Here is a 26,282-nt window from a genome sequence, read left to right as displayed (position 1 = left end):
TCACATGCTATAAGAAGTGCAAACCAGACATTTAGTGACCTGAAAAGGTCAGGCCAAAGGTTGAACAGGATGAAAAATGATCTTTAAGTTCACAAGAAAGACAACAAAAAAGATTAACTTTTCCCACATCTTCACTAGCGGCAAAATTGAGAACAAAAACTTACAAACATTATCAAAATACTTTAATTGCCATGAGAGTTACTAATTTTTCTGGGCATTCATTTTGGACATAATACCAGAGTAAGAAAAACCAGGACTTGGAACCAAAACATTTTAGAATTTACAACAGTGAACGAGATTTTTCCTTAATCCCTTTAAGGGTGAAGATTCTAATCAACCATACAAGTTAACTCTCAAACATAAGAAAAATAATGCTTAAAAAAAATTTTAAGGTTGACACTATTTGATTTGTGTAAATAACATAAATTTAGTACAAAATCAAAATTAATACCACACAGTAGTCTCTTGGTTCAAAAATATTTAGTTTTGTGCTTCATAAAATAACAAAAAAAAAGGAAATTACTGGGCCAAGATGGAAAAATATCAGAAACTAAGTACTTCTGTGCTCCATTTTAAAAAGAAGAAAAATAGAATGTAGAGATCAGAAAAATCATCATGCAACTATTGCATAACACAGTAATGAAGAGTATTAAACATCCTTTTAAAATATATTAAGGGCCAGGCATGGTGGCTCACATCTGTAATCCCAGCACTTTGGGAGGCCAAGGTAGGTGGATTGGTTGAGCTCAGGAGTTCAAGACCAGCCTGGGCAAACAACATGCCCTAATTCTCTTAGGTCGACTTTTCTTCCACTCTTCAATGCAATTTCCACTCTTAAAAATGTATTGTAACGCCTTTAAATTGCTGCTTATCTTCCACAACTTCGACCAACACATCCTTGACCTTGTCACCACTGCCAATCTATTTTCCTCAACAACATGGAAATGTGGTGTGATGAACAAATCTTCTTAACTCAATTCCTTCTTAGATTACAAAGGGATTTTTCCTGGCCCAGGCTAGCCAGTCCAGAATTCCAAGTATAGGATTCCCAAATTTCATTCACTTATAACACAAGGTCTGGTCAAAAAGAGTCTGTCTAGTTCATGCACTTCCTGTTTCAACCCCAACTGCTTATTATACAGACCACACTGCCATGTGCCCAGAAATCTCATTTTACATTTAGATATCTCCAAATTAATTTATCACCCCAAATCCTAACACTGTGAGCTGTTTTATTTTTGTTGTCTGGGCAGATAAAAGGTAGGGAAGCTAACAAACCTGTTTAAGATTTCCATCTCCCCCTCCTAGAAAGCTGAGTCCCTTGAAGAGAACTGATAGAAAGAATACAGCTCGGTGATCCAATAACCACTGTCATCCCTGCCACAACTGGTACTTCGCTTTTATTTTGTTGGGAGTTACCCCTTAAAAAATGTCTATTTCTACTACCTCTATGCTATCAGATCCTCACACAAAGGCAGCCTTGAATAAAATTCTCTCAACTTTCCACATGAAATAATAGTGGCCAAAATGTGTAGAAAAATATTAGAACTTAATAATCTCAGTTCATGCAAATAACCTAACATAAGCACATTTCCACAGGAAGAAAAGTGAGAGTGAATTACTGGCAAGTTAAGGATATACTGTTTTTGTTTGTTTGTTTGTTTGTTTTAAGACGGAGTCTCACTCACTCTGTCACCCAAGCTGGAGTGCAGTGGTGTGATCACAGCTCACTGGAACCTCCGCCTCCCAGGTTCAAGCAATTCTGATGCCTCAACCTCCTGAGTAGCTAGAATTACAGGCATGCACCACCACACCTGGCTAATTTTTGTATTTTTAGTAGAGATGGGGTTTCACCATGTTGGCCAGGCTGGTCTCAAACTCCTGACCTCAGGCGATCCTCCTGCCTCAGCCTCCCAAAGTGCTGGGATTAGAGGCACAAGCCACCGTGCCCAGCCATGTTAAGGATGTACTTTTAAATAATGATCTTGAGACTACAGTTTTGCAGTACATAAAACATATATATGTATTCACATATATATACATACGTATACATATATATAGTAAAAGCTTGGAAAATTATCTGAAAATATCCACAAGAAGGACATTTTACGGATCAGCAGAAATAGTTTCTATTTTAATGTATGAAAGGTTTTGTTTCTCTGTATATAATTCTACGTTTAACTTCCAAGCCTTAGAATAATGCTAAGATTCAACTATATCTATAAGCTGATGGTCACACCTTGCATTACAGATACTGCACATGATCAGACTACAATTTACTTGCACTATAATTCCAGACAGACTTCAGAACCTTAAGATATTGACAACAGACATCATCTTTGGCTACAGAATAAAGAATTTTGGCAAGAAAACCCTGGGTTACATTTTTTAAAAGTTCTATTCAATATATAACTAAACACTTCACTGTAAATACTTATACATATAATTTTAAGTCAGAAACCTTAATGTCAGGATTTTTATTTATTTATTTATTTTTAATTTATTAATTTATTTTATTTATTTATTTTTTTGAGATGGAGACTCATTCTGTTGCCCAGGCTGGAGTACAGTGGCATGATCTCGGCTCACTGCAAGCTCCGCCTCCCAGGTTCACGCCATTCTCCTGCCTCAGCCTCCCGAGTAGGTGGGACTACAGGTGTCCGCCATCATGCCCGGCTAATTTTTTTGTACTTTTAGTAGAGACGGGGTTTCACCGTGTTAGCCAGGATGGCCTCGATTTCCCGACCTCATGATCCGCCTGCCTCAGCCTCTCAAAGTGCTGGGATTACAGGTGTGAGTCACCACGCCTGGCCTATGTCAGGATGTTTTTAAATAATTTCTCTAAGGCCTAAGTTAACATTTTGTTTTTCCTTTATCTTCAGGTACAAGCTACATAAAATTAGCAGAGCTAAATGTATGTTACAAACTGTAAGACACTATATAAATGTAAATAATCATGGTGATGGTAAAGGAGCAAGAAAGCTAGATTAAAGAGTTATGTGTAGAAAGTATACGTTAACAGCCCTATACTAAGATAGTTGATGATTCTTTCATTGAATTCCACTAGAATTTCCAAAAATATCCTATTGAGGTTTCACTGGGTCAATTACTTTATACTTATGATTAAGGAGGTAGGAATGGACCAGGTAGCACTCTGCCGACACTGCTATCTATAACTGAAGAAACAGCTTACTTTTTTTTTTTGAGGCGGAGTTTCAGTCTTGTTACCCAAGCTGGAGTGCAGTGCCGCAATCTCAGCTCACTGCAGCCTCTGCCCTCCAGGTTCAAGCTATTCTCCTGCCTCAGCCTCCCTAGTAGCTGGGATTACAGGCATGCACTATCATACCAGGCTAATTTTTGTATTTTTAGTAAAGATGGGGCTTCACCATGTTGGCCAGGCTGGTCTCGAACTCCTGACCTCATGAGATCCACCTGCCTAGACCACCCAAAGTGCAGGGATTACAAGCGAGAGCAATCGTGCCCGGCCAAGAAACAGCTTACTTTCAAATCCCAACTCAGCACTGAAATTAACAAACTGAGCATGTTCTTGTGGTATAGACTACAGTGGGATATATACCCCTTCTTTCCTCCAAAATAAAAGGAGAAAGGCTTCTAATAAGGGTTACATATTTTAAAACTCTGGCTGGGGCCGGGCGTGGTGGCTCACGCCTGTAATCCCAGCACTTTGGGAGGCCAAGGCAGGCGGATCACAAGGTCAGGAGATGGAGACCATCCTGGCTAACACAGTGAAACCCTGTCTCTACTGAAAATACAAAAAATTAGCCGGGCGTGGTGGTGGGCGCCTGTAGTCCCAGCTACTCAGGAGGCTGAGGCAGGAGAATGGTGTGAACCCGGTAGGCAGAGCTTGCAGTGAGTCAAGAGAGCGCCACTGCACTCTGGCCTGGGTGAAAGAGTGAGACTCCATCTCAAAAAAAAAAAAAAAAAAAAAAAACTCTGGCTGGGCACAGTGGCTCACACCTGTAATCCCAGCACTTTGGGAGGCCAAGATGGGTAGATCACTAGTTAAGGAGTTTGAGACCAGCCTGACCAACATGGTGAAACCCCGTCTCCACTAAAAATTAAAAAATTAGCTGAGCGTGGTGGTGCATGCCTGTAATCCCAGCTACTCAGGAGGCTGAGGCAGGAGAATTGCTTGAACTCAGGAGGCGGAGGATGCAGTGAGCCGAGATCGTGCCACTGCACTCCAGCCTGGGCAACAGAGCAAGACTCCATCTCGGAAAATAATACAAATAAATAAAAATAAAAAAATAAAGCAGGTCCTACCTCACATATTACAAAAAGTGAAAGAATACATTATGAGCTTAAGTATTTCCTAAAACAACTTCTAGGATTTAACAGAATATGAAGGCCTTTCCTTTGCCAAAAAAGAATAAACTTCTTGTCTGCTGGACTCCATGGCTAGTTCAACTTCATATCTTTACACCTCTTTAGCACTCTACTCTGTAACATATATCATGTTCAGAGAATGTTTGCCAAATGAATAAACTATAAACACATATACAAAGAAACTATCAAGAATGTTAACAGCTCAGCAATTTTTAAATAACTGCTCTGAAAATGTGGGCACCCAGGCTAAACACTCTATTCTGACTTAGGTAAGCATGTCCACAGATATTTAATACACATAACACCATTACTCTTCAGTGTTTATGAACCACAGCCTCAGTCAATGGTCTTTGGATGGACTTTTTTTTCCAACTAACGAAAAAACACATACAATATTCCTTCACACCAGGCATGGCTGCAAACTAAACATAACACAACTGTATCTAACACAGCTGTATCTAAATGAGGGCTGTTCCCAAAACAGTCACCTTGGAAGCCTAAACCTTTATTCCACTGTCGGGCTAGGGAGTGGTTATGTATTCCTTAACAAAATTGTGTAAGGATTGTGAGGTTCTGAAGAGACCAAAAAAGTGTAAGAATCACAGCTACTCTTTCAGAACTCTTTAAGAAATGATTTCAGAATCACTTAAGACAAAATTTATTTTCAACTAGAACAGCATTGTTAAACATCATAGCACATATTTTATTCCAGATTTGGCCTCAAATGACCTGTGGCCATTTTCTAATACTAAATGTATTCTCAAGATATGAAGATTTGCCACCAATGAGGACACTGAAAATAATTTATCAACATCTCCCAAAGAAATAATCCAAAAACAATAATCAAAGGATGACTGGAAAAAAAGTCTAATCTATAAAAATTGCCTACTTGGAGAATACATTCATTTCTTTAAAAAGCCATGGTGTTCTCAGGGAAAGTTTAATTGCTTCCCAAGATACTAATCTAATTATATCACATATCCATGTACCCACGATACAAGTAATTGTTCTGAGTTTTAGGGGCTAACATCATTTCTCCTCAGTAGGTTTTATTCTTTGAATGAGAGACAAGCAGGCACGATTTTGTAATAGTTTATTTAAAAGTTGGCCAAACACAGTGGCTCATGCCTGTAATCCCAGCACTTTGGGAGGCCAAGGCAGGCAGACCACTTGAGGCCAGGAGTTAGACCAGTCTGGCCAACATGGCAAAACCCCATCATTACTAAAAATACAAAAATTAGTCAGGCATGGTAACCACACCTGTAATCCCAGCTACTCAGGAGGCTGAGGCAGGAGAATCATTTAAAAGCTGGCCGAGCACAGTGGCTCATGCCTGTAATCCCAGCAGTTTGGGAGGCCAAGGCGGGCAGACTGCTTGAGGCCAGGAGTTAGAGACCAGTCTGGCCAACATGGCAAAACCCCCATCGCTACTAAAAATACAAAATCAGTCAGGCATGCTACCGCACACCGGTAATCCCAGCTACTTGGGAGGCTGAGGCAGGAGAATCATTTGAACCCAGAAGGCAGAGGTTGCAGTAAGCCGAGATGGTGCTACTGCACCCCAGCCTGGGCGGCAGAGTGAGATTACGTCACAAAAAAGTTATGAGCCACCTTTTTCTTGAAAATAAAAAAGGGTTTGAAAAGAGGCAATGAACAACAGCAAACTGTTCTGACAGTTCGCTTTATGAAGCTGTTGTTTTTGTTTGTTTTTTTGAGACAGAGTCTCACTCTGTCACCCAGGCTGGAATGCAGTGGGGCAATCTCAGCTCACGGCAACCTCCGCCTCCTGGGTTCAAGCAATTCTCCTGCCTCAGCCTCCCGAGTAGCTGGGATTACAGGCGTGTGCCACCACACCTGGCTAATTTTTGTATTTTTAGTAGAGATGGGGTTTTGCCATGTTGGCCAGGCTGGTCTCAAACTCCTGATCTCAGGTGATCTGCCCACCTCGGCCTCCTAAGTGCTGGGATTAGGGGCGTGAGCCACCACACCTGGCCTTATGAAGTATTAATACAGAATAATTATACCCTGAATTTGCATATTTAAAAGCAGCAATTTCAAATACCTACCCACATAATCTTTCTTCCCCAAATGGTAAAAATATCTATGACTACTGAGAACTAATTTTGATATAATTTATCTGCATACTGTTTACAATAATCTCCCTATACATTATACATAAGGTATATTTTATACCTATTTTATATTATACATTTAATATTTTAGGTTTCCATTTCATTAACAAAAACATTATCAATTAGTAAGCCATAATAAACTTTATAAATTCTCATTATTCCACAGTAATGAAAGTGACTACTGGCATAGGTAATCCAGAAGTCATTCATATCAAATCTTTAAATATAAAATCTGTAGAGATTTACTTCTTAAATGTCTTATCAAAGCTAATTCTGTTTATATTTCCTGGGCCTATAGCACCTAGACTAGTGAAGAAAGTATTCCCACAGTCTGCTGCATGCAAGCCAGGCTGGAATTAACAACTATGAATTTCTAAAGTAGAAACAATCAATAGTTTATAAAATTAATACAAATATATATAATATATAAAAGCAACAGACTATGCTACATTAGCAAAAAAAAAAAAATTCCCATTCAAGTAATTACTTCCTTATTTTCTCTTTTTAACTATTCCCAAATAAGAAACAAAATTAGCTGTGTATAACAAAACCTAATATTCTTGTATAAACATACCAGGACTGTTATTTTATACAGATGAGTATGTTACAAGACCAAACACAAACTGCTAATGGATTAAAATTTAATTAAAATGTATTAGATATTTAATATGACATAGAAAAAGTCAATATCTGATTTTCTTTATGTTTTAGGAAATTATCTTAGGGACTTTTTTTTTTTTTGAGATAGGATCTCACTCTGTTGCCCAGGCTGAAGTGCAGTGCACAATCACAGCTCGCTGCAGCCTCTACCTCTCAGGCTCAAGCGATCCTGCCACCTCATCCTCTCAAGTAACCGGGACTATAGGCGAAGACCAGCACGCCTGGCTACTTTTTAAATATTTTTGCAGGGCCAGAGTCTCACTATGTTGCCAACGCTGGTCTCAAACTACTGGGCTCAAGTGACCCTCCCACCCTCTCACTTCAGCCTCCAAAGTGCTGGGATTACAGCAGGCATGAGCCAACACACCCAGCCCTTTTTTTTTTTTCCTTAGGGTATTTTCTTAGCCAGGCACATGACTATAGTCCCAGCTACTTGGGAGGCTGAGGTAGAAGGACCACTTGAGCCCAGGAGCTTGGGGCCAGCCTGGGCAAACATAGTGAGACCCGTCTCAAAAATAAATAGATATAAATCAATAAATAAATTCTATTTTCTTAATACTGAAACTACACCATCAGAATATGGTAAGGCAAGCCCAGGCTAAATTATACTAAAAATTACTAATGAATATAGGGAAGTAATTCTGAAAGCATATTTTGAGCATTTTTAACTTAAAGGACAGAAATATTAAGACTCATTTTGCCATCTAAAGAATATGTTATAAAAAATACAAAATTAATAACACAAGGTATTTTAGGCCGGGCGCGGTGGCTCACACCGGTAATCCCAGCACTTTGGGAGGCCGAGGCAGGTGGATCATGAGGTCAAGAGATCGAGACCATCCTGGCTAACACGGTGAAACCCCGTCTCTACTAAAAAAATACAAAAAAATTAGCTGGGCGTGGTGGTGGGCGCCTGTAGTCCCAGCTACTCGGGAGGCTGAGGCAGGAGAATGGCATGAACCCAGGAGGCGGAGCTTGCAGTGAGCTGAGATTGCACCACTACACTCCAGCCTGGGCGACAGAGCGAGCCTCCGTCTCAAAAAAAAAAAAGAAAGATATTTTAGTTACTGAAGGAAAAAGGGTGATACAAGGACTAGGTTTCCAATCCTCCTTCATCTTTACTTGCTGTCTTGTAGCTAGGACTTGCCAATTACACATGCAAAGGCAACCGTGAGGTACAGAACAATGGTCAGGAGCAGTGTTCGGAAGTGACAGAGACTTCACTGCATATGTTATTTAAGATAAGACACAACCTCTCAGGCCGGGCGCGGTGGCTCACGCCTGTAATCCCAGCACTTTGGGAGGCCAAGGCGAGTGGATCACGAGGTCAGGAGATTGAGACCATCCTGGCTAACACGGTGAAACCCTGTCTCCACTAAAAATACAAAAAATTAGCCAGGCATGGTGGCGGACACCTGAAGTCCCAGCTACTCGGGAGGCTGAGCCAGGAGAATCCCTTGAACCGTGAGGCGGAGCTTGCAGTGAGCCGAGATTGCGCCACTGCACTCCAGCCTGGGAGACAGAGCAAGACTCCGTCTCAAAAAAAAAAAACAAAGACACAACCTGTCCTTTCTCAACTGTAAAGTAGGGGTGCCAATATTTCCTCCTACTCAAGGACTAAGCAAGATAACATACATAAAGCACCGGGTCAGTGCCTGTCACAAAGCATTCTAATTATAGTTTCATTTAGTACACATAATAGATACAGAAACAGCTACAGATGCGTGCATATGTGTGGGTTACTATACATACATAATTCCTAGCTCTATCCCCCAAGAGGACCTCACAACAGCGACACCTCACGGTGGCAACGAGCAAACATATTGACTGCCCAGATCCCCTTTTCTAAATGCCATTCTCTTAATGAAAAAAATCAGGACTCCTTGGAAAACTGGTTGCTTCCAAGGCTAGGGAAGGGAAAATATGAGAGATTAGAACATTTTGTGGTGCCAGGAAATAAAGAAGTGCTCAAAAAAAAGATGGGGGCATGTTGAAAAGACACAGGAGCCAGCCTGAACAAGGTCCTAATGGCCAAGATTGGAACAACAAGCAGCATAATACATAATGACAGCATCAGACTATATCCACAGGATAAAATAAATATCCATGAGTCTGTACTGATAGAAATAACTAAGATGGGCCAGGCGCAGTGGCTCATGCCTGTAATCCCAGCACTTTGGGAGGCCGAGGCAGGTAAATCACCTGAGATCAAGAGGTCTAGACCAGCCTGGCTACCATGGCAAAACCCTATCTCTAAAAAATACAAAAAATTAGCCCGGTGTGGTGGTGCATGCCTGTAATCCCAGCTACTTGGGAGGCTGAGGCAGGAGAATCCCTTGAACCCAGGAGGCGGAGGTTGCAGTGAGCCGAGATCACGACACTGTACTCCAGCCTGGGCAACAAAGCGAGACTCTGTCTCAAAAAAAATAATTAATTAATTAATTAATTGAGATGGAGAAGAATGGACAGCTCTTCCTTAGAGAAAAAATCCAATTAATAAATGTAAAGAGGAGGCTGGGCACGGTGGCTCATGCCTGTAATCCTAGCACTTTGGCAGGCCGAGGCGAGTTGATCACTTGAGCTCAGGAGTTTAAGACTAGCCTGGCCAACATGGTGAAACCCCGTCTCTACTTAAAATACAAAAGTTAGCCAGGCATGGTGGCATATGCCTGTAATCCCAGCTACTCAGGAGACTGAGGCAGAAGAATCGCTTGAACCCGGGAGGCAGAGGATGCAGTGAGCTGAGATCGTGCCACTGCACTCCAGAATGGGGCACAAAGAGACCCCATCTCAAAGTAAATAAATAAATAAATAAATAAATATAAATGTAAAGAAAACAAGATAGCAAAAAATCACCATTAAGTAAACACCACAGTAATAACTGTTGCAGACAAGATCCACCAGTAGATACTAAAATTAACAGGCCAAAGATTGAGGAGAAATAGGATATTTATTAGTTGTAATGAGAAAAACAGTGACTGTATTGGAAAGAAACCTAGCAGACATGGGTTAGTGTACCAGTATAAGACACACTGACATCATGAGCCTGATATGATGCACTGAGAAAAATATAGCATCGCTTCTGTTCTCTGCTTGCCAAAAACCCAGAACCTCATTCTAATCATGAGAAAAAGACCAATTCAAGTTGAACGACGTTCTACATAATAATCATTTTCATCAGAAATATCAAGGAAATGTTTTCTTCAGAAGTGCCAAGGTCACAGAAGACAAGAAAAAATTAAGAAACTGTCACAGATTGGAGGAAACTAAGGGGACATGAAAGTAAATGTAAGGTGGGACCCAAGATTAGATCTTGGGACAGAAAAAGGAAGTTAATGGGAAAACTGGTAAAATTCAAATACGATCTACAGTTTAGATAACAGAAATGCACTAATGTTAATTTCCTGGTTTATTAATGATATTACAACTGTGTAAGATGTTAATATCAAGGGAAGCTTGGTGATGAGCATATGTGAACTCTCTAATTTTACTACTTTTCTGAAAGTCTAAACTTATTTCAAAATAAAAAGTTTTAAATATGACATCCATGGTTATCTACAAAATGTGTAATAACTATCAGTGTTTCACCTTAAAATCACTGTCATGCTAAAATACCCTTTAACTGCTAAGCTAAAATATTTATCTCTAAAAAACTTAATTCTGAAAAATTTAATCAATAAAATATATTATAGATCTCATTACCTGTAATTTTATAGCCATAAGCAGCTAGCTGTCCAGCCATATATTCTCCATCTGAATTATTATGAGAACAACCCCATGTTCGTATCCAAATTTTCTGTATGCCTGGAATAGTGCTGTTAAGGAACCAATAAAAAAAAAAAAGTAAGTTTCATTGAGTGATTTTTTTTTTTTTTATCCAGGGTCTTGCTCTGTTGCCCAGGCTGCAGTGCAGCTGTGTGACCACAGCTCACTGCAACCTCAACCTCCCAGACCTAAGGGATCCTCCCATCTCAGCCTCCCAAGTAGCTGGGACTACAGTCATGCACCAACACACCTGTTAATTTTTTTTATTTTTTGTAGAGACGGTGTCCCACTATGCTGCCCAGGCTGATCTTGAACTCCTGGGCTCAAGTGATCCTCCCACCTTGTCTCCCAAAGTGCTGGAATTACAGGCATGAGCCACCACTACACCCAGCCTCATTGAGTAATTTTTAAAATAAAAACCACTGGATGATTTTAAGATATATTACACAAAAAACAAACTCACTACAATCCATTCAAAAGCTATTCATTAAATGCACCAACTTAACTCAAAATCTGTTGTTATATCAAAAGTCTAAAATCAAGATAAAATAACCACAGAGTTCTAAGAAGTTAACACTCTACATAAAAAAATCTCCTTTTTCTCTGAATTGTATTTTAAATTCATACTACTAACTTACTAAGTTCAACTCCTTGAAAGGCACACAAAAATAACAATAGGAAAGAAAGTGGTTCTAGCAGCAATGACAAATAAAGAAAAGTATGTCTGTTTACAGATTCCTATATACTAGTTGCAATCTTTAGCTTCCTTAAAACTTACAGATATAAATAACTTAATCAAAGTTAAAAACTGTCATCCTAAAGCATTATTAAAAGCACTCTATAGAATCAGAGTTCTAAAAATAACGTAGTATTTTTAGGGGAAAAAAAGGACTTTCAACTTAGATTGCTCTAATAATTTATAAGTAAACAGAAATTACCTTAAGGACACATTTAGGACAAATTTTATAAACTTCAGTCATTAAAATATAAGCAAATTTTAAATTCAAAGAATTTAAAAGCTTAGTTTCCCAACAAAATAAGTAGATTATAAAGTTTAGCAGTTGACTAGATAAACAAATACAGGCTTATTAAAACCATATAATTACATTATCCTTTCTGGTTAGGTTGTATCAAAATTTCACGGACTAGAGATCTATATAATAGTGTAAATGGGGCAATAATTTATTTGTGTCCACTGCCTTTACCTGATCCACAGGTATTTGAAAATCAGCTAAGAAAATTCAAATGTCCAAATACTACTGTCTCATAAGAATCACAAACTCCAGTAAAAATTTTATTTGGAAGTAACACAGACTTACATATCAACTACAGTAACATCCAAGAGATTCCTATTGCCCGAGGCTATCTTCTAGGAACATCCAATTTGACATCTCATTTCTTTTTAACAAATTACCTTGCCAAATTTAAAAGCATTCAAATAAAAAAAAAATCTACATACAGGTTGAGTTTCTTTAATTCAAAAATTCAAAATCCACAATGCTCTAAAACCTGAAACTTTTTGAGTGCCAAAATGATACTCAAAGGACGCTCACTGGAGCATTTCAGATGTTTGGATTAGGAATACTCAACTGGAAAGTATGTAATGCAAATATTCCAAAATCCAAAAAAAAAAACGTGATATCTGAAACACTTCTGGTCTCAAGCATTTCAGATAAGTGATACTCAACTTGTATTTCCTATCAAAAGTTCAAAGATTCTACTGAAGAGACATTATATATATCACACAGACCAGTAGTGTCAGCTTCTCCCTGGAATGAAAATGAATATAATTTCGGCCATGCTCAGTAGCTCAGGCCAGTAATCCCAGCACTTTGAGAGGCCGAGGTGGGCAGATGACCTGAGGTCAGGAGTTCAAGACCAGCCTGGCCAACATGGTGAAATCCCATCTCTACTAAAAACACAAAAAACAGCCAGGTATGGTGGTGTGTGCCTGTAATCCCAGCTACTAGGGAGGCAGAGGCAGGAGAATCGCTTGAACCCAGGAGGAGGAGGTTGCAGTGAACCGAGATCACACCACTGCACTCCAGCCTAGGCGACAGAGCAAGACTCTGTCTCAACAAAAAAAAGAAAATGAATATAATTTCAAAGAAAAAAGCTTACCTGTCACTTGGTGGCCTGTTTTCTTCCTCTTGCAAATATTTTTGGGTATTTCGCCTTCGTACCTTCGGGACAACATCCTTTCTTACAAAATGCCTATCTTGTGGTTTTGAATCTTCCTGAGACACGATATCTTCGATGTCATCCAGTAGTGTATCACAGGATGCAGAAGGCATATTCTCTACCACATAAAAGTTATAAATAAAATCAACTTATGAAAATCTGCTTAGCATAGCATCATTTATGAAATATTCTCACCAAATTTGAATCTAATCAAGCCTTTGGATCTAACTTCAAATTTATAGAAAATACAAGAGATAAACACAAGGATGAAGTACTATCTTGGGTATACTGAAAAAAGAAACACAAGGAAACAATCAGACAAAACCCTAATGACAATAGGACATTCCAAGGTTCAAAAGGAACTATTTCTTCAACAAATCAATGTCAAGTAGGAAAAAGTAGGAGACGAACTGTTTCAGATTACGGGAAGCGTAAAAGCCTAACAACTAAATGCAATTCATGTTCTTGATTGTTTCCTTCTTTGTCCATCAGGCTATAAGAAATTTTGGGAATAACTAGGGAAATCAGAATATGAGTTGGATATTAGATAATATGAAGATGTTATTATAAATCATTCGATATAAAGTATTGTCCTTATATTCAAAAATTTTATTTTTTAGAGATGCATATTGAATATTTAAAAGTGAAATGTCATTGTGTCTATAATTTACTTTAAAAGGACCTCAGAAAAAGTAGACTGGCTGGCCACAGTGGCTTATGCCTGTAATCCCAGCACTTTGGGTGGCTTATGCCTGTAATCCCAGCACTTTGGGAGGCTGAGGTGGGCACATCACTCGAGGTCAGGAGTTTGAGAACAGCCTGGCCAACGTGGTGAAACCCCATCTCTTTTAAAAGTATAAAATTAGCCGGGCGTGGTGGTGTACACCTGCAGTTTCAGCTACTCGGGAGGCTGAGGAAGGAGAATCGCTGGAACCTAGGAGGCAGAGGTTGCAGTGAGTCGAGAGTGCACCATTGCACTCCAGCCTGGGCAACAGAGAAAAACTCCATCTCAAAAAAAAAGAAAAAATAGATTAAGACATACTGAAAAGAATTTACAACTCTTAAAACTAGAAAATAGATAGGTTCATGTTCATTATCCTATACGACTTTTCTAAATATTCGAAATTTTTATAATTAAAAGAAGAAAATGTGGACACAGCTTGCAAGAAGATAAGCACATTTTTCCCTGCCCCGCCAGCAAAATACAAATATATATATATAAAACAAGCATAAGGCAGACTGGCTACGAACCTCAGGACCCAAGGAATATGATGATGAGTTCCTTGGGTTTTCTTCTGCCTCCTACAGCTCAGACATGGAACTAAAGATCCCAGCAATCAGAAATGGCAAGAGATGACAACAATAAAACCCCCCAATAAAAGCCTGCTTTCTCATTAAAGAACTATACAAAGGGCAGCCTAGGAAGACAGAAAAATTTTAGATAATAATCATTCTACTCCAGCCAAACACAAACACACACACACACACACACACACACACACACACACAAATGTAATCCCACCCCCAGGCACGCTACAAAGGCCAAGTGGGGAGAGCTTTGACTTCTACCTACAATCAAGCACCCCAACACACTCCACTAGTGTAGAATCAGAGAAGGCCCTGGAGGGATCCTGGACATTCAAACCAACCAACCGACCAGTAATGAAGTTCTGCAGTGTCAGTGGAGACCAAATTGATCCACAAGTTAAAAATAATCCCTATCAAAATCCCAGCAAGATTTTTTTGTAGGTATAGATAAGACTGTTCTAAATTTTATATGGAAATGTACAGAAACTAATATATTTAAAACAATTTTGAGAAGAGTAAAGTAAGAAGAACTAGTCTACCCAATTTTAAGACTTATTAGATAGCTATAATTGAGACTGTGGTATTGGTAGAGGGATAGAAATATAGATCAATGGAACATAACAGAAAACCTAGAAACAGACCTACACAAATATTCCACAAAAGCAATTAAATGGAGGAAAGATTGCTTTTTAAACAATTCGTGCTGAAGCAAGTGGACATTTATAGGCAAAAAATGAACCTTGACCTAAGTCTTGCACCTTATACAAAAATTAATTCAAAATGGATCATAGACTTAAATGTGAAACATAGGCCGGGCGCAGTGGCTCACACCTATAATCCCAGCACTCTGGGAGGCCGAGGCGGGTGGATCACTTGAGGTCAGGAGTTCAAGAACAGCCTGGCCAACATGGTGACACCGCATCTCTACTAAAAATACAAAAAATTAGCTGAGTGTGTTGGTGCACGCCCGTAATCCCAGCTACTTGGGAGGCTGAGGCAGGAGAATTGCTTGAACCCACAATGCAGAGGTTGCAGTAAGCTGAGATCGTACCACTGCACTCCAGCCTGGGTGACAAGAGTGAGACTCTGTCTCAAAAAAAAAAAAAAAAAAAAAATGTAAAACATAATATTATAAAACTTTTAGAAAAAAATCACAGGAGAAAATCTTCTGGACTCAGGGATAGGTAAAAAGTTACCAGATGTGACACCAAAAGCACAATCCATAAAAAGAAAAATAAATTGAATGTCATTAAAATTTAAAACTTTTGCTTTAAGAAAGACCCTATTAAGAGGCTGAAAAGTCAAACTACAGAGTGGAAGAAAATATTTGCAAACCACATATCTGACAAAGAACTAGTGTCAAAACACAACCGTAAAAAGAAAATGACAAAAGACATTTCAAGAGAATATACAGAGGGCAAATAAGCACAGAAATGGAAACTAAAACCACAATGAGGTATCAGTATACACCTTTCAGAATGGATAAAACAGACAACAGTGAAAACACCAAACACTGGCAAGGATGCAAAGAAACTGCATCATTCATACAGTCCTGGAGGGAATGGAAAATGGTATAGCCACTCCAGTAAACAGTTTGGTATTTTCTTAAACAAATCATATGACTATGATGCAACCCAGCAATTGTACTCCTGGGCAATTATCCAAGAGAAATAAAGACTTGTATTCAGACAAAGACCTGTACATGAATGTTTACAGCAGCTTTCTTTGTAATAGCCCAAATCTGGAAACCACCTGGATGCCATTCAAAAGGTGAATGGTTAAACAAAGTGTGGTACATCCATACCATGGAACACTATTGAGCAATAAAAAGAAATGTACTAGTGACATATGCATCAACCTGGATGACTCTCCAGAGAATTATGCTGAATGAAGAAAGTCAATCCCAAAAGGTTACATTCTGTATGATCACTTTTATATAACATGCTTGAAATGAGAAAATTATGGAAATGGAGAACAGAATAGTAGTTGCCAGGGATTAAAGAAAGAAGAGGGTGAGAGGAGAATGGGTATGACTATAAAAGAGCAACATGAGGAATCCTTGTGATGATGGAAATGGTTTGTATCCTGACTGTATCAATGTCAATATCCTGGTTGTGATAATGTATTGTATTGTAGTTTTGCAAGATGTTACCAATGGGAGACCTGGGTAAAGCGTACAAGGATTTCTGCATAAGTTTTACAACTGCAGGTAAAGCCGTAATTATGTTAGAATAAAATAATTAAGAAAAAAATGGGGAGGAGGGGAATACACTCGTATATACTTACTAATAGTACTACTACTAATACTATATCCAGACACAAGGCAAGTCCTTTATAGGGTCATCTCATCAACCATTCACAACAACTCTTACTAGGTAGACAGTATTACTATCCTCGCTTTACAGATGAACAAACTGAAACACAGATAAATTAACTTGCCCAAAGAAGCTAAACAAGGATGCCATGACAGATGAGTCCAAGCCCATACACTGTGTGGTACTCTACTACCTACTTAGTATGTGTATATTGAATGACCACTGTTCCTCATCTGAGTTGCAGTGTTAAGGATCTTACGTTCTTTCAGTTGTCCTCAAAGCTTTCTGATGAATTTTCCTTCTCCTCATTTGCTGGATTCCCATCCTTCCATTCACATCATTCAATTAACAGAGTGGCGGCCAGCCAGGCTCCTTTCCTCTGTAATGTATTCATTACAGCTATGACAAATTATGCACTGGGTATCCGAAAAATCTGTGTTCAAATCTCAGCTAGCTTTATATTGTCAGTAAGAACCAAAGATTAGAAATAAACCAAACATCAATCCATCAAGGACTGGCTGGATTATAGTTAACATACATATCACGTGGTCATGGTAAGACTGTCAATCGTCGGAAATGGTGGCTCACGCCTGTAATCCCAACACTTTAGGAGGCCAAGGCAGGCAGATCACCTGAGGTTGGCAGTTCACAACCAGCCTGACTAACATAGGGAAACTCTGTCTCTACTAAAAATACAAAATTAGCTGGGCGTCGTGGCGCATGCCTGTAATCCCAGCTACTCAGGAGGCTGAGACAGGAGAATTGCTTGAACCCGGGAGGCAGAGGTTTTGGTTAGCCGAGATCACGCCAATGCACTCCAGCCTGGGCAACAAGAGCGAAACTCTGTCTCAAAAAAAAAGACTGTCAATCGCAGACTTCCCTTTCCCTAGACACTGGAATGGGGAACATGACCCAAGCTTGCCAGGGTAACTCATCCTCCTGGCCACAATGACCAGTTCAGGGTCGGTCATGAGAAGCCTAGCCAATAAGAATCACTGTGAGGATTCTATGCTAGTGTTAACAGAAGATAGCTTCTCTTGTCACTGAAGTGGCTAAGTTGGGAGGATGTCAACTTGGGGATACCAGAGCCATCTTGTCTGCCACAGGGAGGAAGCCTACTTAAGGAATGAAGCCTAATAAGATCTAGAAAGATAAAGAACCATACGGACATTATTTGAGCATCTGAATCCAACAAATGCCTGAAGCCAAATGCAGCCCTGCTCTGCTCAGTCATGCAAGACTGTGGCTTATATCAGTTTGAGGTGGGTATTCTGTTCTTGCAAAAAAGAGCCCTGGCCAACTCTCAGCCATCCAGGTAGGGTGAAATGAACCAGGTTAGTCTTTCCCAAATTGGTTCTAATTATTTACTACCTATCTGGAAAAAAAAAAAATGGTTCTATGGTCAAATAAATTTAGAAAATTCTGCTTCCTTACCGATTCACAGTGTACATTATTAAAGACTAAAGAACTGCAGTAAGAAACTGCACTAGTTTCCAGGATGCCACACTCTCCTAGCTCCAGTCTCCTCTGCTCATCTCTCCAACTTCTCACCATTAGAATGCCCCCATGGCTCTGTTACAGGAACTCTTCTCTAGTTTCAGGCACTCCCTAGGTGACCTCATCCAGTCCCATGGCCTTGAAATATCAACTACGTATATGCTTATATAACCAGCCCCATTCTTCCCCCAAGCTTCAGACTCAGACATTCAACTGCCTATTCCACACCACTGCTTGAATGTCTAATAATTACTTCAAACTTAAAAAGTTAAAACAGGGCTGGGCACAGTGGCTCATGCCTGTAATCCCAACACTTTGGGAGGCTGAGGTGGATGGATCACCTGAGGTCAGGAGTTCGAGGCCAGCCTGGCCAACATGGTGACACCTCGTCTCTACTAAAAATACAAAAATTAGCCAGGCATGGTGGTGGGCACCTGCAATCCCACCTACTCGGGAGACTGAGACAGGAGAATCACTTGAACCTGGGAGGCAGAGGTTGCAGTGAGCTAAGATCGCACCACTGCACTCCAGCCTGGGCAACAAAGAGCAAAGCCCCATCTCAAAAAAAAAAAAAAAAAAAGTCAAAGTCAAAACAGAATTCCTGATCTTCTCCCTACCTTACCAGATCGTCTTACAACTTCTCCCATTTCATTTAATGGCAATCCCGGCTGGGCACAGTGGCTCATGTTTGTAATCCCAGCACTTTGGGAGGCCAAGGTGGGTGAATCGCAAGGTCAGGAGTTCGAGACCAGCCTGTCCAACATGGTGAAACCCCCGTCTCTACTAAAAATACAAAAAATTAGCCAGGCATAGTGGCGGGCGCCTGTAAACCCAGCTACTTGGGAGGCTGAGGCAGGAAAATTGCTTGAGCCCAGGAGGCGGAGGTTGCAGTGAGCCAAGATCTCACCACTGCACTCCAGCCTGGGCAACAGAGTGAGACTCTGTCTCAAAAAAAAAAAAAAAAAAAAGACAATCCCAATCTTCTACTGCTCAGGCCAAAAATCCTGCACTCCCCTCTTTCTGTCACCCTAAATCCAATCAATCAACAACATCCTATTGGCTGTACCTTCAAAATATATTCAGAATCTATTTGTGACCATACCCACTGTTACACTCTTGGTCCAAACCAACATCACCTCTTATCTGGATTATTGCAATCCCTAGTATCCTTGCTTCTATCCTTAACTCTACAAGAACATTTTCAGCACATAAGTCAGGGATCCCTTTAAAACCTAAGTTCATCTCAAGCTTCTCAATCAAACCCTTCCAATGGTATTCCATATCAGAGTAAAAAGCCAAAATCACTACAAAGATTTGCAATGACATATATAATCAGCCTCCTGCTGCATCTCTGGCCCCACTTCCTACCACGCTCCCCTCAGTCATGCAGGCTTTGTTATTTCATACCCACTAGATATGCATTCATTTCACAGTCTTATTCTTGCCTGGAATGCTCTTACTCAAGACACCTGAATGGCTCACTCACTCAAGCCTTTAAGGACTTTGCTCAAGTGTAACAAGAGAGGACTTTCCAACCAACACCCCCACCTCACCACACACCCTCTTCCTGTGCCCCTTTCCTGCTTTTTTTAAAACTGCAGCACTTAATCATCTGCTTCCAACGTTTTAATAATTTTTTAACTGTTTATCTTACTAGAATACATACTTCGTGAGGGTAAAGGTTTTCGTGTGAGGTGTTCACTGTTTTATCCCAGGTGCCTAGAACTATGTCTAGCACATTGCAGGTTCTCAATAAATACTTTTACTGTAGACTACACAGTCGGGCAATATATGGATATAGACATTCTGAGTACGCCAAATTAGTTTCTGACTCGGGAGCCTTGATAATTGCTATTCCTCTGCCAGAATATCAGCCCCCAGAAAAGTATGTCTTCCCACCCACTTCTTCACTCAGACAACACCTCCTCAGAGAGGGCTTTCCTACTACCTTATCTAAAATAACCACGCTGCCGAAGCATGCCCACACTTTCACTGCTTCTAACCCTGCTTTTGTTTCATGTTTCTTCATTGTGCTTACCTACCTGACACCACATATATAATTGTATCTTCCTCATTACAATGTAAGCTTCTTAAGCACAAAGGCATCATCTCTTTTTCAGTACTGTCTCTACAACACCTCTAACAATGCCTAACACATAGCAGGCACACAATAGTTACTGACTAAATGAATGAATGCAATGGTTAAGTTGAATTTAGCTAGTCTTTCTATGACACAGCAGGAAATTCTACACTGGGTGGGAAGCTGAAGTAAATGCCCAACCCCTAGGATTTCTTCTATCACCACTATTCTATGAAATAATTAAATAAGAGAGGCTAGGACCAGGTAGTGCCTTTGGAATGCTGAAGAACTACCGACAGATCATGAATAATTAAATAACATTAATTAAAAGCCATATTTTTTAATTACACATTTTGCCTTCCCATATACAAGTGTGTATGGATCCACTGAAGAGAAATAGAAAGGAAAAAGAGGAATGAAAGGAATCCACTGCAATAGACATCCCATATCATTAGAGTTAGAGAAGTAGAAGTTGCTAAGCTTCTTATCTTACAGAACTGGAGTCCACTAAAGCAAAAGGATTTGTACCTTGATAGAGCTAGAAATCAGAACCTAGGCATCCTCTCAATACCATGCTCTTCCCACTATGGCTTTGCCTCAATGGCAAAGTACAAACAATGCAAGAATCTAATGTGACACTAATAAGTAACCACATTCCAGAAAACAATGCGCAAAGGAAAAACGGGCAGTTCACTTAAGAAATACAAATACCCAAAAAAGAAAAAAAAAAAAGAGGAAAGAATGCTCAACCACACTAACAACAAGTATTGAAACAATAAGTTATTTTTCAGCTGCCTCACTGATACAAAGCTCACAAAAACTCTGTTAGCTGAAACCATAGAAAAACTGGTACACCCCTTCTGGAGGACAACCTGACAATTATACCAAACATTTGAATATCCTTCGAGCCAGCAATTTCATTTGGAGATATTCACTCAAAAAAGATAAATATAACGCTGCATATCAGCATTATGTAGCATAAACCTGGCTGTATATCATAAGTACCTAAATAATCTCACTCATCACTATTAATAAGCTAAAGGTTTTACTTTGAACAAACTGATAGAGGGAATTGTTTAGCCTTCAGAAATTTTTAATTAAATCATATGGAAATGAAAGTTTGAGAATAAAAGGAAAGCAGCATAATAGCTAAATGGAGCAAAAGGATCATTAAAAATTTTTCTCAAAGGTAGAGGAAATCAAATTTGATAAAGGGAATAAAAATAGAGTCAGTGAAAAGGAAAATACTGAAAATGATAGGAAGAAGGAGGATGCAATATCCTAGAGCAGTGGTTACTTACATAGGTGAGTTATTAGGGAGGCTTTTTTTTTTTTAATTATGAGACAGAGTTTCACTCTTGCTGCCCAGGCTGGAATGCAATGGCACGATCTCGGCTCACTGCAACCTGTGCCTCCTGGGTTCAAGCAATTCTCCTGCCTCAGCCTCCCGAGTAGCTGGGATTACAGGCACCAGCCACCACGCCCAGCTAATTTTGTATTTTTAGTAGAGACGGGGTTTCACCATGTTGGTCAGGCTGGTCTTGAACTCCCAACCTCAGGTGATCCACCCGCCTTGGCCTCCCAAAGCGCTGGGATTACAGGCGTGAGCCACTGCACCCAGCCGGAAGCTTTTTATCATAGCAAATCTCCAGGTTCCATTCTGAATTAGAATCCCCAAGAGTAGAACTGAAGTATGTGAACATAGAAACTGTCCAGGTAATTCCACTATAGATCCCTAATTAAGAACCACTATTCCACAGTAATGGTTCTCAATCTTGAACACTCATTCTATTCACCTGAAGAGCTTTTGAAAATTCCCAACTAAGCTTGCAGTGAGCCGAGATCGCGCCACTGCATTCCAGCCTGGGCGACAGAGCGAGACTCCGTCTCAAAACAAAAACAAAAACAAAAACAGAAACAAAAAAAAAAAGAAAGAAAATTCCCAACTAAGCCCCAAGATAGCTGAATGAATCTCTGAGAATGGAGCCTGGGCATCAATATCTTTTAAAAACTTTCCAGTCATACTCATGTGTACAGCCAAAGTTGCAAAGCAATGTCCAGTGGTTTTCAAAGTGTCATTTCCACATCAGCTGGAGTAGCATCATGGGGAACTTGTTAGAAATGAACATTTTTTCTTTCTTTTTCAATTTTTTTGTAAAAACAAGGTCTCGCTTTGTTGTCCAGGCTGGTCTCAAACTCCTCCCATCTTGGCCCCTAAAGTATGGGATTACAGGCATGAGCCACCATGCCCAGCCAGAAATGAAAATTCTTGAACTCCACTCCAGACATACTAAATCAGATATTTTGAGTAAAACCTAGCAACATTTAACAGGCCCTCCAGGTGATTTTGATCTGAATTAAAGTTTGATAATCACTGTCCCAGAATTATTCTTTCATAAAAACCACCTAGAATGTATGTCAAATATACATAACCTAGTCAACTGATTTTCAACAAGGATGCCAAGACAATTCAACGGGGAAAGCATAGTTTTTTTTCAACAAATGATGCCAGGACAACTGGATAGCAACATGTAAAAAATAAAGTTGCAGCCCTATTTCACATCATATACAAAAATTAACCGAAAACGGATCACAGACCTAACTTTAGGAGCTAACATTATGAAACTCTTAGAAAAAAACATAAGCACAAATCTTTATGATGTTAGAGTAGGCCCTTCTTTCTTAGCTAAGAAAGGAAAAGCACAAGCAACAAAAAGAAAAACAGATTAGATGAAGAAGATACAGAAATGGGCCAGGTGCAGCGGCTCATGCCTATAATCCCAACACTGGGAAGCCAAGGTGGCAGGATCACTTCAGGCCAGGAGTACAAGGCCAGAGCCTAGGAAACACGGACCCTATCTCTACAAAAAAAAAAAAGTAAAAATTAGCCGGGCATGGTGGCATGCACCTGTAGTCCCAGCTACTTGGGAGGCTGAAGTGGGATCACTTGAGGCCAGGTGGTCAAGGCTGTAGTGAGCCGTAATCGAGCCACTGCACTCTGGCCTGGGTGGCATAGGGAAGCCGTGTCTCAAAAACACACACATACAAATGGCTGATAAGCACGTGAAAAGATGTCAACATCATGAGCCAACAGGGAAATGGAAATCCAAACCACAATAATATACCACTTCATACCCATTAGAATGGGTAGAATCAAAAAGACAAATAACTGTTGACAGACGTGTGGATTACATCACCCAGAGGCGAAGAAAAAGAGAACAGAGATAGGAGAAGGTACAAGACCACGACTTGAGAGACTCCAAATTTAACTGCCAGATAAAGGAAAATCAGCTTATAACGGATTCCAAGAAGCAGCCACCAGACAAGGAAAAAAATCCATGGGCCATGGAAGGCAAATGAAGAGGGCATCTCAAAAAAGTGGACATGGTCAATGCTGGTGAATGAAAATGAAAGGTTAAGTAAAATAAATGAAAATATCTCTTCGATTTAATACTATGTAAAGCACAATGTTTCCATAACATGATAGTGGCAAACAGCCAAAAAATTAGGCTACCTCTCTGCATTTTCTAACATGCAGAAATATGCACAGCACTCAAACAGAAAAGGTTTAAAATAAATCAGTACCTTAATTATCTGCAATTAGTCTAAAGTCCTCTTGAAAGATGAGTCTGGAAAATAAAAATTGATTAGGAAAAGCAAGCACCCAAAAAGTTCACAAAACCACTGTAAGGATTCTTTACTTAAAAGGAATCAGACTCCATAAAAGATTGCCTTATACAGGAGGATTAATGATGCTCCATACTACTTGTAACTTCTTACTGATTACAACAGGTGTGCTGACATCTGCCGTGACTGTGATCCAGTGTCTGGCTTTAGTAATAAACGTTATAGTCAGCACTACAACACGTCTGCATAGTGCGAGTAACCAACCACTACAAAACAGGATTAAGTCGATAAGGTAGGTAGACATCCAGATCACGTTCCATCCGAAAGATAACTGTCGTCCCGAGATTCAGAAAAAGGTTTTATGAGCAAAGAAGAACGAAAAGTGAAAAAGCAAGACACCTGCTTTTCTCAATAACTTTTGCTTAAATTCTTAAGATACTGATCTGGGAAAGCTACGTAACTGCGAAAGCCTTGTCACATCTACAAATTCACTAAGGTACAAAGTGGGAGAACAAATGAAGTTAAATCTGACAATAAGGAACGAGGTGCCTAAAATACTCCTAACTGGAGAGCGGCACCTGAGGCCAACGACCCTATCCTCGCTCCTGGAAGCCCCATCTGCCTCCCAATTCCCCCATCCCAGCTGGCAAATCCCCTTTTAACTGCGAAACAAATTTGCAAACAGCCCAAGAAAAACTGAAACTGGAGAAACAAGGCTTGGCCATAAAAGGAGCTGTGGCCACACTCTGCCCCACATGGACCCATCGGCCACCCTTACCCAGAAGTCGGGAAGTAAAAACCAGTCCAAAGTGAGAGAATCAACCCGCCACTCTCCGGAAGCTGCACAGACTTTAGATGGAGAGCGCCATGACACATACGTCCCGCCACGTTTATTTACGCATGCTCAGCGACGGTGGCCCGAAGAGATCAAATTACATCATTGCTGCAAGCGCTAGTTCTGGTTTAACTTAGTTTAGGAATGACTACGCTTCAAGTTCCTTTGATTCCAAGAACTAAAATAACAACCCTGAGTCCTCGGGTTCCTAGAAATGCTCAATAGCCAACTTGTCCTAAGCTTTTATGTGTTAGACACTGTGCTAAGTACTTTGCATAAATATTATTTCACTATTTATGTATTATTATTATTATTCCCAGTTTACAAAAGAGGACACTGGAAGTTTAAGGACTTAATCTAAGTTACTCTACTAGTCGTGCTGCGCTCTGGGCTGGATCCGCTGCTGTCTGACTCCCAAGGAACTTGCTCATTTCACTGCATTTTACTAGCCTCCTCAATCATTTGTGAAAAGAGGTCTCTTCTTTAATATTAAAAAAACAGGAAGGAAAGAATAAAGGTCAGTTGATAGGTTTCACTTAATATACATCATTTAGCACCACACAAGTGTTTTTGTTTTTTGTTTTGGAAAACTTAGATGGCAGTTTAGCAGACACCTATGGAAAGAAAATACTTTTATGGAGTACGGATTCTCACCCGCTTGATCTACATATGTTATCTCACTTTACTATTCGTTACCCAAGACACTGTATTTGACCATGTGTTTACCAGAAGAATATCTTTACTTGAAAAAGTAAAGGCAATAGGAGGCAATAGCCCATGAAGAAGGGTCAGAAATCGTGAGTTTTATGCCTGACTTAGGGTTTCACAGTGATTTGGGGCAATTACTTTGTTTTGCAAATGCCTTTCCCAGTACAATTTCATCTAATTAAAATGCCATCCATCTACTCAAGAGGCTGATGTGGGAGGATCACTTGAGCTCAGAAGTTTGAAAACAGCCTGGGCAGCACAGTGAGACCCAGTCTCTAAAATAGATTTTAAAAAAAACTACCCTTTTCTCTGTTTATCCATATCCATAAAATAATCTAAATTGTGCCCTGGGGTCCACTGTTGTCTTTACCCACCTAAATTAAAACTGTGTATTTATGTTGCCCTACTTTTTTTTTTTTTTTAGATAGGGTCTTCTTCTGTCACCCAGGCTGGAGTACAGTGTTATGATCACAGCTCACTGCAACCTGTCCCTCCTAGCCTCAAGAGATTCTCATGCCTTAGCCTCCCAAGTAGCTGGGACTACAGGTGCGCACCACCATACCCATCTAGTTCCATCTCTTTCACTAGACCAGAAGTAGGCCCTGGGTTATCTTCTTGGTTGTAATCACACTACCTAGCACATAACCTTGTGCCTATGTTTATAGCTTCTCAATAAACATATGTTGAATGAATGAATGAATGAATGACTCCACCCCTTTTCCCCCAAGATCTAGTTGAGTTAAGGAAATTTTACTGAGTATGTACCCCATGACCACAAGCACTGTGATAGACGCTAGAGCTAAAAAGAAAGAAAAAAAGTACTCCCT

The 26,282-nt window shown here is 39.9% G+C and overlaps 1 protein-coding gene across 4 annotated transcripts in view; it reads right to left on the bottom strand.

Moving 5' to 3' along the window:
* CDKAL1 (CDK5 regulatory subunit associated protein 1 like 1) overlaps positions 1-24,818 on the bottom strand; it is a 701,044-nt gene extending 676,226 nt beyond the window's left edge. For 2 of the 4 annotated variants that reach the window (XM_054490535.2, XM_063665866.1), the window contains exons 1-4: positions 24,691-24,818; positions 23,871-23,914; positions 13,026-13,203; positions 10,842-10,954 (exon numbers count right to left, since the gene is read on the bottom strand). In XM_054490535.2, the coding sequence (XP_054346510.1) occupies positions 10,842-10,954; positions 13,026-13,198 (286 nt within the window). In that variant the 5' untranslated portion in view covers positions 13,199-13,203; positions 23,871-23,914; positions 24,691-24,818. Of the gene's footprint in view, positions 1-10,841; positions 10,955-13,025; positions 13,204-23,870; positions 23,915-24,311; positions 24,657-24,690 lie in introns of those variants that run through there. The other 2 variants (XM_063665867.1, XM_054490539.2) reach the window with 2 other exon arrangements.
* Between the last annotated feature and the right edge of the window lie 1,464 nt (positions 24,819-26,282).

The sequence above is a fragment of the Pongo pygmaeus genome, chromosome 5 (assembly GCF_028885625.2).
Source record: "Pongo pygmaeus isolate AG05252 chromosome 5, NHGRI_mPonPyg2-v2.0_pri, whole genome shotgun sequence".
NCBI lineage: Eukaryota > Metazoa > Chordata > Mammalia > Primates > Hominidae > Pongo > Pongo pygmaeus.
Note: the sequence above shows the minus strand (reverse complement) of the source record. Positions and strands in the feature narration are given on the sequence as shown.